The sequence below is a fragment of the Vulpes vulpes genome, chromosome 12, assembly GCF_048418805.1.
Source record: "Vulpes vulpes isolate BD-2025 chromosome 12, VulVul3, whole genome shotgun sequence".
NCBI lineage: Eukaryota > Metazoa > Chordata > Mammalia > Carnivora > Canidae > Vulpes > Vulpes vulpes.
In genome coordinates this window covers 130,151,962-130,164,271 of record NC_132791.1, presented here as the reverse complement: position 1 = coordinate 130,164,271, position 12,310 = coordinate 130,151,962, and the positions used below count along the sequence as shown (strand labels likewise).

The following is a 12,310-nucleotide window of genomic DNA, read 5'->3' as shown; positions in this document are numbered from 1 at the left end:
TCTCCAAAACCACATCAGCACCAGGGTGCCCATCCCCTGGCTACTTTGAGGGTCTGAGGTGCTTGCTGTTCTCAGTTTTCCCATTTCTTTGCCAAACAGGAGCCATTTTGCCTGGAAGCTATGCCACTCCCCCAAACCAGTCCTCAACTGAGGACTGATTGACACAGGGCTAAAAAGCCTGGCCCCTTTGCCTCAAGGAGAGACCATGATTCAAGTTTTGCTCCAGACCCCTTGCTCATGAGATTGGAGTGATCTAAGACCTCATTCTATAGCTGTTTCTCTGCTCCACAGTGTTCTTCCCACTCTTCTACTGAGAACAGCCCTCCCCCAGGGGCCCCAGTGAAGCATTCCTATTTTAGGCTCTGGTTGTGGTGAACTAAACTGACACAGTGTTGAGCGGTAACTGGGGACCTTGAGGGGGCCTACTGTGTCCCCGGTAATGTTCTATTTCTTGACCCGGGATGAGAGTCACATGGGATTGTTAACTTTGTCATAACTCATTGATAAGAATACTTACGACTTGCACATTTCTCTGTATTTATGTAGTATATACTTCAATATCAAAATGTTTATGAGAAAGGGAGAGACTTGGCAAAGGAGAGGTTACACTTCTTTCCAGATTCTTGAGTTGAGAACTGCCTGCCCCGGAACCATGAGTACCTCAAAATATTTTTTAAGATTCTCAACATACTTGGAGAGTCCACCAACACCATGAACACCCACAAGCTCCTCCTTGTGGGGCTCAGATACTACCTGCAGGACTCCTACTCACATAACATCCTACGAAAGGAGGCATGGAAACCTTAATGAAGAAAAACTAGATTTTGTTGCCTTAACAAAATCTAGAATCTTAGTGGCTTAGAACAATCAAATTTTATTTCTTAAGCAAAATCTACTGAGGTTTGGAGTAATTGTTTGGAGTGGTAGCTTGGGAATTCTAGCTTCTTCCACCTTGTGGAAGTTCCAGCTGTCTTCCATGATCACCACAGCAAAGGGGACCACTGGAGAAATTTGTACCAGCAATCACATGTTTCCATCTGGAGGTGATATGGGTCTCTTTTGGGCACAATGCACTGGCTAGGACTAGTTAGATGCTGCCACCCACCCCTCCTCCACAATGGCAAGGAGTGGGACCTTGGGAAGGCAGAGCCCCCCAGCTCATAAGGGAGAGGGCAAGATGTCACCTTCAAAAACTCTACTCAGCTGCCATTGTTTTTAGCTAAAACCAATTTTGGAATCTTTACATGGGACATGGGAAATAAGTTTTAACCTCTTTTTCATAATGTAAATTCCATGAAAATTGGGGAATATCCCAACCTATTGTATATCCTAGCTTCCCATGTGAATATTTTGTGTATTTGTCTATTCCCATTTCAAATTTTCAAATCTCAGTAAGTATGGCTTTATCATCAGGAGATAATAATGTAATAAACATATCAGAAAGTTTATAAAACAGCAGAGACACGGATGGCTTTATTCCAAACTCACAATATTTTCTGTAACAAAAATTGTTCCTTGTATATTAGGATGGTCTAGTGGCTGCTCATATGCTCATGAACTGTCTTTTTCTGGTGAAGACTTCTATCTCTGGGCTCCTCTCTTGAAGAGCTGCATTTCATGATCAATGTCACAGTCTTATACTTTGGAAAAGATTTTTTCTCTGCCAAACTGGCCCATTTGAACCTATAAGCCATGAGCCTGACCTTTCTTAGCTCTCAGCTGTGGAACTAAATTATAGCAGTATGCAACACTTTGCATTCTCAAGCATAAAAAATAAGTGCAGAATGAGGTATAAATACTATTATACATAATAGCTTTGTATTTCATTTAAACAAACAGTTCTTCAGGAAGACTCTGTCCATGGGATCTTGAAATGTATTTTCTTTTGTAACTTTGTTGGTCAATTCCTTCAGCAGTTGAACCAGCTATTAGCTTTGTCAAGACTCAGAATTCTCTTAGTTTGAAGATCAAATTTGTATTGCCTTTTTCCATGAAAGAAGTAGAAAAATCCTAGAAATAAACAAAAGATGCTTACTACATTTTACAAATGATTTCTGGGTTTAACTTGAATTCTTAAAAAACCCTGTCATTTCTGAGAACAAATATTTTTGGCATTTGCTGTTCCAAATTACAATACTAATGCTATTCTATGACAACAAAATAGAGGAAATATATATATAATCACTTACCATCTTTCTGGAAAACAGCATCAACTTTATGGCCAATACCAGGAAAGTCAGCTGCTATCATCTGGGGATAACCTGCATCCATGGATTGCTTATATTCATCATACCTGGTCAAAAAAATAATTGGAAGTGTCAGAAGGTGTTAAATGTGTAGATTTCTCAAGGTCATTACAGAAGATTTGGCAGCAGAACTCTTATAAGAACTTTTAACTCCATAGGTCTGGTGTAGCAAGGTGAGGCTGAGGTGGGACGTTGGGTATTAGGAGATTTTTAAGGTCCCTCTCAACACCAACAACTAATTCTAATTGTTCAGGAGGTGCCGCACATTGTAAACTACAGTGAAAGATATGTTCCTATTGGCAGAGGGGGCTCTGTGAAGGTAAGTGCCCTCCTCCTTAGGTGTCCTTTCCCAAATTCAGCTGCATGTGTTTCCTGGATTCACAGCACATGTGTTGCACGATGATCACCGAACGATGGACTTAGATGCTAGGATGACTACAGCCATTCACAGAAATGGCAGCTAGCCAAGGCAGTATGAAGTACATTTGGGAATGGTTCAATCTAGAATGTTTTCTCTAGGTAGAAAGAGACGGTGCACTAACATCTTTTGTATTCAGTCTTTACCTCCAGTACTTGTTAGCAACAAAGAAATATGTTTTCCCAGTATTTTCGTCAGAAACAGCAGCATCGATGCTCTTCACGGTTCTAGGGAAGCCAAAGGATCTGTGGATGTCCTTGGGGTATCCGTATAGCACATCCTGACCCTGAACAACCCAGTACTTATTACCTGCCAATCAAAAGACAAGGTTTAAAATACTTGTCCGGGGCACCAGAAGACATCTGATTTTCAGCCAAGTTCCTTGACTCATGCTAGATCTGTGTCTGCACAGTAGAAACATCTAGGAGACCTTTAAATATCATATCCCAGATCAATGAAATTAGTACATATTTTAAAGCTTCCTTCATAATTCTAATCTGCAGTGAGCTTGGCAAGTGACTGGCTTGTGGGGTTGAGGGCTTTTTTCCAAAGTCAGATATTCAAATGACTAAAGAGTTCATCGTGCCACTCAGCGATACAAGGCTCACTCCCCCAGTTGCCCAAGGGCTGTGTAAGTTCATGCCAAAGGTTTCCCAAAGCCCAGAGTGTTGTAATGATTCAGAATATGTAATGACTTGCAACTTCTGTAGATAAAAAAACATGGCATCGGACTAGAATACAGTGCCAAATAACTAATTTATGCTGTGTTCAGATCTGTGTATTGACATTTAGTAAATCCCACAGCATGTGAAACACATCATGTAAAACAAGGTCTTAGACCTTGAAGCCAGGATTATTCTCATGGCACAAATACACTCATTTGACCCTTATAAAAAAGCAGTTTGAAACTTCGTGCCTCTAAAATCCTATTTAATTTTGTGATTTAAGGATCAGAAAGCCTGTTTCAAAGTTTTTTGCCCATCTGAACCACATTCAATCCTTTGGCTGGGTCAAGTACTTTAATGCTTATGTGTACTATGCCAAACACCTATTTGCAGAAATATTGGTATTTGGCATAGTGTCTTCAAAGACAAGAGCCCCATCATTGGATTATATTTTGTTATGATAGAGTCAAAGATGTTTGTCCCATTCAGTTCATGGTAAGACTTGTCATACTTTAATGTACATAAAAATTGCTTAAGAATCTTGTTAGAGTTCCAGAAGGTCTAAACTGGAAGCTGACCATGTGGATGGACTTTGAGGAGTCATGCTAAGTGAGAGTCTGTGTTTCTAACAGACTCCCCAGGGGATGTCAACACTGCCAGTCCAGGGACCGTACTTTGACAACCGGCTGCCCAGGGTAGCCTCTCCCTCCCTTAGGAGACTCATTTGTATTAAAATAGGCTCTAGGAAATCTGGACACTTCCTTGTTTTTGCACCATCCTTTCTATATCACAGGCCTCAGGCTCTCCCTTTTATTCCTGACCATCCCCAGGGTGGGTACATAATTGTTTGCACAGAAAACATTTTAATAAGTCCAGGTTCCTTGACCAGCAGAACACTGATAAACAGACTTTTTATTTAAAATGACTCAGAAATGCACTATGTAATTCTTAGTTAAGGTGATGGACTGCCATTGGTGTGATAAGTGAGATTGTCAGATTTTCAGAAGTCCACAGGGAGAAAGCGGCCATAACTCTCTTATATCTCAGCACCAGAACAGACAGAGGATTAATTCGCAGAAACTGAACAATAGTTGGAAGTGTTACCTTTGAAAAACCGGACTTCATCTCTCTCAGAGACTTCATAAGCAGCCTGAAGTCCGTTTGGCAGGTTTGGCCAGAAAACAGAAATGAAATTAAGCTCAACTTCCGGAGAGAAGGGATTTATGCGCATGTAGAACCTGATTTGAAAAAAGTGAAAAAGATTTTGATCTACTGGATACCAGGGGGGCTGACATCCAGCCCAGTGGTGTCCTGGCTCTCCGGGACATGGGGGATAGGGGTGGGACTGGGATGGGATGAGGATGGCCTGGTAGGTAGTGATTGCTCACTTCCACTGAGACAACCCCAGGGCAGAGTTCAAGAGGTTCCCAGGAGCGTGCCGATGTGTGATAACTGCTGTTGCCATACAAACACAGCAGGCCCAGTCGACCTCAAGAACATAGTCAAAATAATTACAAAGGGATCAGTTTTGCTTCTCTTTAGTGGCTTTGGGATTAGTACAATTTAAGTTTAACTTTGAATAATAGCCGCATTTAACAATCATCTTGCACAAATTTTCACAATCTAACCATTGGCTTTGGTGGAGCCATTAGGAACCAGTGGCATACCACCAGCGGCCAGAACCCAACACTGCTCTCCAACACTGAGTGTACACCTAGGGCAGCTGGCTCTCTCCTTACATCACATCTTACAGAAACCCTAGAAGAGCCTGTTACTCTCATCTCACATTTCACGAGAGATTGAAGTCAGGCAGGTGAAGGGAGGTGTCTAAGGCCACATATCTGATAAGACGCAAAGGTTAATTTTAAACTCAGAGCTGGCAGCCACTCCCTTTGTCCTCCTTCAATTGGTGGTTTACAGAGCTGGTTCTACAGTCCACAGGGAAGATGATGGCCCTGGAATCTGGAAGCCTGCCTGACAGGTCCAGTCCTGCCTCTGCTGACTGTGAGACCCCGGGCAAGTTTGCTACTGTCTCCAGCCTCCCACAGTGTTATGACTTGGTCATGCTGAAATGATCTCAGTGTCCTTTCAGTTCTTCCAAATCCTAGACTTGCTCCTGTTCTTGAAGAAATCCCTCAAACACTTGCTTCGATAGGTGTGTCCTGTCATATTGAGAACTTTCCTTTAAAACCAACTATTTCCTTAGCTCTCCCCAGCTTTGAGCCATACCCTATATGGTTTGCATCCAGCCTTTTCTTCAGTAAAAAAAGATAATGGAAAGCATTTTAAACCAATACTCTCCATTATAGGGTGGACATGACTACTGACAGATTGGTGAAACAGCACAGACAAGACTCCGGGAATAGGGGCTGAGAGTGAGCCCATCAGGGCACCCCTACTATCTACGTACTGATGCCCTGGCCCTCCCTCAGTGCTGATCTTTCTGTGAATGACATCATTCAGAAAATTACTCTAGTATTATTTTGCATGGTGCTTTGGGAATCAGGACGATACAGAGAGTAGGCCTGTGTCTTGCCTGGGCTCCAGGACCTCCCTGTGAGGAAAGATGCATGTGGTGACCACACACATGTGCTCACAGGAGGGTCCTCATGAACTCTTGAGAATTTTCCCCATGATGGCTCCTTCCCTTCCCTAGGTCTCTGCAGATCACAGGCTTTGGGTGGGAGGCATCTTTACTAGGATGGAAGGGTGATATTTACAGAGTGGCTACACAGCCCTGCTCAGCATCATGGTGCTGCAAAAAGGACTGGTTTCTCCTAATGAGGTAGTAACATTCCTCCATTCTTATTTCATCATTAATGAGAGAACTGAGGAGCAGGCATCAGAAGATCAGTTACTACTCTGTCACCAGAGAACTCTGTGCCGTGAGAGGATCTCTTTCCTTCTCTCTGTCTTACTTTACTGATCTGTAAAATGGGATTCTATTTATTGAATTTTCTATTTCAATGGTATTTTTTTCTGAGAACCAAACAACAGAAGACATGTAGGGGAAAAGCTATTACAAGTTCATCACATTGTGCAAATGCTCGTAATTGCTTTCATTTAATTATAATTATAATTATAATTATGTATGCAAACAGGGTAAGATAATTAATGTGTGTGCACAGTAGTGGCCCATAGGCACCCACAGTTGTGAGTACCATCATTATTACAAACACAAGACAAAGAGGAACTGATGTCCTACCTGTCTTTAAGGAACATCACTTCTCCCCGAATTGTAGTGATAGCATCAAAAGTTAGCTTTCTATCACACACTTGTGGGGTTTGGGGGCCTGTTGGCTGGACAGGATTTGGGGAAGGTCCTGAAGGAAAAAGACATCTGGAGTTAGTTCTGCCCAGTATTAGACAGCTTCTTAAAGGAGACAGCTAACAGCTGTTTTAATGGCCCCTTGTCTATAATTTTCTATACACTCACCATATATGGCCTGGATGCCATTGATGTCGTCCTGAGATAGCTGGACATTGCCACTATACATGTAGTTAGGGTACATCAGAGCCCCAATATCAGTAGAATGAGAAAGTCCAAGAGAATGACCCAATTCATGAGCTGCCACGCGATACAAGTTGTAATCTAAAAGGTCCAATAAAACCATTTGCCATTATTTGAAGTGTTCTCAGTTTTGAGACATGTAATTAGAAAGTAGTCTACAATTCTACAAGGACAAATGCTTCTGTTTTGTCAGTAGCTTTTTGAAATATCTATAAAACTTTTCCCCAAAGGTGGGAAGATGGGAGACTTTTCTTAATAGTGAAGACACAGGCTAAAGCCCAAACTCTATGTTTACACTGATAATGACAAAGCAAGCTCAGCTGGCTTTGAGTCCTGCACAGATTGGTCAGTCTTATCAGTGGTTAGATGGTGTCTATTAGTTCACAGAGAGACAATGGAGTTCTGTTAGTTTTTTTCTTCCTATGCCTATGCTGAAAATTTTGGAAAACACAATCTCTCCTTTAATTTTCACATAATCTGAACTGCTGCAGCCACTCTGGAAAACTGTGTGGAGGTGCCTCAAAGAAAATGAGTGAGAATATCAGTGAGGGTGACAAACATGAGAGACTCCTAACTCTGAGAAACGAACAAGGGGTAGTGGAAAGGGAGGTGGGCGAGGTGGTTGGGGTGGTTGGGTGATGGGCACTGAGGGGGACACTTGTCGGGATGAGCACTGGGTATTATGCTATATATATGTTGGCAAATTAAACTCCAAAAAAAAAAGAATTAAAAAAATAATTTTCACATAATCTTACTAACACTGTTAAATTTGGTGTGTCCTTCTTAAAAAAAAATTCTATGTTGATGCCCATAAGCAAAACATTAAGATTTTCAATATTTTGAAAATATGTTGTGCAAATGCACGTAATTGCTTCCTTTTAATTATATTTATAATTGTGTATGCAAACAAGGGTAAGATAAATAATGTGTGTGCACAGTAGTGGCCCATAGGCACCCACAGTTGTGACGGCTGTTATTATTACAGACACAAAAGACAAAGAGGAACTAATGTTCTACCAGTCTTTAAAGAACATCACTTCTCCCTGAATTGTAGTGATAGCATCAAAGTTCTCAATAACATTTTTATTTTAATAAAACTTAATAAGATTTAAAAAATCTTAATACAAATTTTAGAGTAGCCTAACTGCAACCAAAGAGATGCTATTACTAACAGAAATACTCTTCTCTTCCACTTTTCCAAATGCATCATTAATTTTATAAGTGGTAGTAGAAAAATACATACTTCTACAAATGTATTCTTTCAGTTAAGTCAACCAACAGTACAATGAAGCAAGTAGGGGTGGGGGAATCAAGAGAAATAAGATGAGTGGACTCACTTCTGAAATTGTTGGTCCATGTTTCATCTTCATCAAAATGAATATCCCCTCCTATATTTGGGCCTGGTGGAAAAGCATGAGCGAGGTTTCCATTGGGTCCATCAAAGGGAGAATTGTCACGGTGATCTGCCAGAAACAGAATTCAACAAATGTCCCTCTTGGTTCCAATTTAGGCTAATCCAGGAAAGAAAAGCATTAGGTTTGCTGAGAGGCCAACAGACTTCCATCAAATGTGACATAGTTTCCTTCTTTTAGCCCATAAAATCAAATAGCCTCTTAAATTCTTCCAGCTGCAAAGATGAAGGGATTGAGGAGCAAGGAGAAGTTAAGGTGAAAATACTTCTATGGTATAAGAAGAGCTTACCTCCCCAGACAAAGGAAATCATTATGTCTGCTTGACCCTCAAAGACCTTGGTGAAGGTCAGGGGAGAGGCGTTGCTCCAGAGCTGAAAGGCTTTCTCAATGGCACTGTCTACCTCTGCTCTCGGCAAATCTGGTGTGTAATTTTCAATCCTTAAAAATCAAAGAACACAGAGACACATGGGACCTCATGGCTCACGGCTCTGATGGGAAATAGCATTCTCCGTCTGCCGCTCAGTCTGCTTACCTGTAGGTCAGATGTGTGTGGTCCCATTGGCTCCCATCAGTGAGGACGTACTGAGCCACATCGGGCACCCCACATCTGGGCTGCTTCATCAGATTCAGGGTGTCCGTGTCGACCTTTCCAGTCACCTTCAGCCCAAAGAACGCCTGCATTTGCTTCAGCTTCTCAGCCACTAAGCTGTTGTCCCTCTGCCTCACAACTGGCTTCCCATCACTCTTCAGATGGTAATACTTTTCCAAGTAGTTCTGATGAAACATAAAATTATTGAAACATTGGGGGGGACATCTTTCTGTTTTCTGAAGATTGACAGTAAGAAATTTTAGCTGAAATGGAGAACTACTTTTAAAGATCATGTTTAGATGTCATGGTGGAAATTATTATTGGTGGAAACTAATTTCAGGGTAGAAATCTCCCTAGACTAGTCAGTATGCAGTCAGAATCACAATTTGTAGAGTCACATTGGCATATGGTAGTTAGTTCCCACTCACCTCCACGTGGGAAAGGGAAAAGATGAAGCTGTGCGTAGCTGGATACAGTTTGGGGGAGAGAGCTCTTTCTACCAAAAATTTCTCTTTGTAAGAAATCCACCCTTACATAAACCTCCTTAGGGTACCATTGCTACTCCATAATACTCTGCAAAAATGCAAATAAAGGCTCTTGCATTTGTGGCGTGTGAAATTCAGCATTTACCTGGACCATCTCCACATCTTGCTCCTGTGTCTCTGAAGTCATTGCTGGGAAGCCGTGGGACCCCACGCCCCAGAGCAGCAGCAGCAGCAGAGGAAGGCTCAGCATGCTGAGCTTCGTTGTCCTTCTCAGTTAAAGGTCTCTGATGCTCCCACCTGCCTGCCTGTCCAGTGTCTCAGCGAGGAAGATCCCGTTTTATATACAGACCCACACTTCCAGAAAGCCGGAGGCTGGCTGACTCACGTTTCATAACATCCTCTTTGATTAGCGATGAATAGCTGGAGCAATTATCAGAAATGGTGACGCCATGCAGATTATTTGGATTCACTTGGTGTCGCAATACTATGATTAATATCAAACAGGACGTGTGTGAAGGAGGCACAAGACAGTTGTTTTCTTCAATTCTAACCTCTTTGAAAAGGGGACTAGAGTACTCCCTGAGCATTTTGAAAAGTAGGGCTTTGCTCCTGGAATCTGCTGGCTATGAAGTGCTCCAGAGTGCACACGCCCTGCTCCCAATCAGGGCAGAGGGCAGAGCTGCTGAGCTGGTAGGTGTGCTGTGCGCTCATCCAGCAAGCACCTTACTGCAAGCCTACAGCCCTGCAGGCGCTTACCATGGGGTGGTTCTCCTGGCTTCAAGGGGAGTTCTCTTCAGCCTTTGCTACATCGCCTGGGAAACTATTTCCAGGCTCCCATGGTTTCTCTTAATCTTTCCTCAGGCCCAGAGTTGAGAACGTTGGCTGAGAACCCCCCACCCAGTGGTGGGGTGTGAGATAACTTACCCTGTATAGACACTGCCCATTGGCATCATGGGGCAAAGAGGATCCTTCTCTGAAACCTGTCAAAATGTACCAGATGAGGCAAGGAAGACCAGGTCTTATTGTCTTACTGGGAGTCTGTTGTCTTATTTTTAATCAGCCTCGCTCCCTTTGATATGGGCACATCTTTGCCCATTGAGGCTAGGCAGCAATGATTTATTTGTTCATGTATTTATGCATTCATCCATTCGAATGATCTTATTTAGCATCTTCTGCTCAGCAATTTCTATAGGAGAGGTTAATTAGTAAACAGACATCGTATGAGACATCTTAAGATGGCTTTAACAGAAGTCCATATAAAGCTGCTCATATTAGTTTTGACAGAAGGTTCTGGGGGAGAAGAGACTGTAGAACTGGTCGAAGCCTGTATTTCCTGACCTTCATTAATTCTCCTACCTCCATCATCATTTTTGCCAAATCCAGTGCCACCTTCTAGTTTTATTTTTGTATTTTTCTTGAAATTTACAAGTTTTGCCTCATAGCAGGCTATCCTGTCTGTAAAATCATAGTGTTTTTTTTGTATGCATGTTAAAATAAATACGTGGCCATGTAATGAAAATTGTACATTATGCAACTGTGCTCTATATTAAAGTGTATTGTGGGGGTGTCCTTTCTACCCTTGGTGAGAAAAGATGATGTTAATCTGTGGCTTCCTCTACCCACTTTCCTTCCTGAAAAGTGTTAATGAGACAAGACCCTGAGAGCCACTTGCCTACATTTTCCCCCTTCAGCACCTAACAGGACGTTCTGCCTCTCCCACCTGTCAGGCCAGCTTTCTCGGGACTTTCTCACCTCACCAACTTCTGTTTCCCTTGCCATACAAAAAACAACATCTTGCGCATAAATATTGCTTCAGTGTATTTTGGATTGATGTGAAAGAGCTCATTTCCTCCCTAATTATCTAACCACAATTTCCTCATTTAAGTGGAGTACTTCGTGAGTTCAAGCAGTAAGAGGAATTACAAGAAATTCTCATGAAGTTGAAACTCTCTCCTTTGCAGGGCATCAGATGGAAGATGGGGCCAGGACCACAGAACAGCAGCCACTGAACTGACTTTAGTGCAGGCAAGGGGAATCCTGAAAGAGTCTCTGAGATAAAGTCAAGGAACGACAGACACACCCTGACTCTTGGGGAATCTGGTCAGTGTGAAGAGGATGCATCCCACTCCACTGGGCAGTGGGAATCATGGTCACTGGGTTAACTCAGAACATGTGACCAGCTGGGGCTGGGCAAGGAATTACAGAGGCATCACCTGGGAAGTCTCTTAAAACATTCAATGTGGCAAAAGTTTACATATCTTATGGTCTATAAATTTTCCAACTTTTATAAACTACTATACCCTTTAGACAAAATCCCTCTGGAAATCCAACTTATAAAGCAGATGAAAGCAGAAGTGTCCTGATGGAAGTGGGAAACAGGGCCTGAGAGCCTCACTTCCCTCCTTCCCTCCCTCCCACTTGGTCCCCTGTTTTCTCTCCTCCAGAGAAGTCTTTGACTTTTATGCAACAGTGATGATTCACTTGCGATGAAGCTCAGAAACCATGGGTCTAGCCCAGCACCCTGATTTTCCAGATGAAGAGACTGGAGAGAAGGTCTGCGGTCACACCCCTGCAGGGATAGGGGGACATGGTCGGGGAGGGTACATACAGCTTGGACTTAATCTTCTGCTCCTGGTTTGAATGCAGAGTTCTTGACCTAAAAGCCATAAGTGTTCCATGACAACTTCAGGATGCTGGCGTGGATTGCAAACTGGTCACTAAACTTGCTTGTTGTTAAATTTCTTCTCAAAATAACAAAGAATTTTAAATTAAGTTTTGTTGGGCAGTCAGCCTCAAAGATTCACATGGTCCTGAATCTCGAAATTAATAGGCAAATATTCATAGCAGAACACATGTAACTCCCTGGTTAGTGCTGGCATATGATATGTTGGAGAGTGGAAAAGAAAACATAAAAAACTATACCAGAAAGCTAGGGATTAAATCCCACCAAAATCCTAGCAATGCCTGAACATGGCACATTTCCA

At 42.3% G+C, this 12,310-nt stretch overlaps 1 protein-coding gene across 1 annotated transcript; it reads right to left on the bottom strand.

Moving 5' to 3' along the window:
- Positions 1-1,444: 1,444 nt before the first annotated feature.
- Positions 1,445-10,007, bottom strand: MMP1 (matrix metallopeptidase 1). The gene is made up of 10 exons (XM_026006727.2): positions 9,472-10,007; positions 8,785-9,026; positions 8,542-8,690; positions 8,178-8,303; positions 6,766-6,921; positions 6,535-6,652; positions 4,434-4,567; positions 2,811-2,973; positions 2,190-2,293; positions 1,445-2,010 (listed from the first exon to the last, which is right to left on the bottom strand). The coding sequence occupies exons 1-10, from the start codon at positions 9,574-9,576 to the stop codon at positions 1,910-1,912; spliced, it is 1,398 nt and encodes a 465-aa protein (XP_025862512.2). The 5' UTR covers positions 9,577-10,007; the 3' UTR covers positions 1,445-1,909.
- Positions 10,008-12,310: the final 2,303 nt, after the last annotated feature.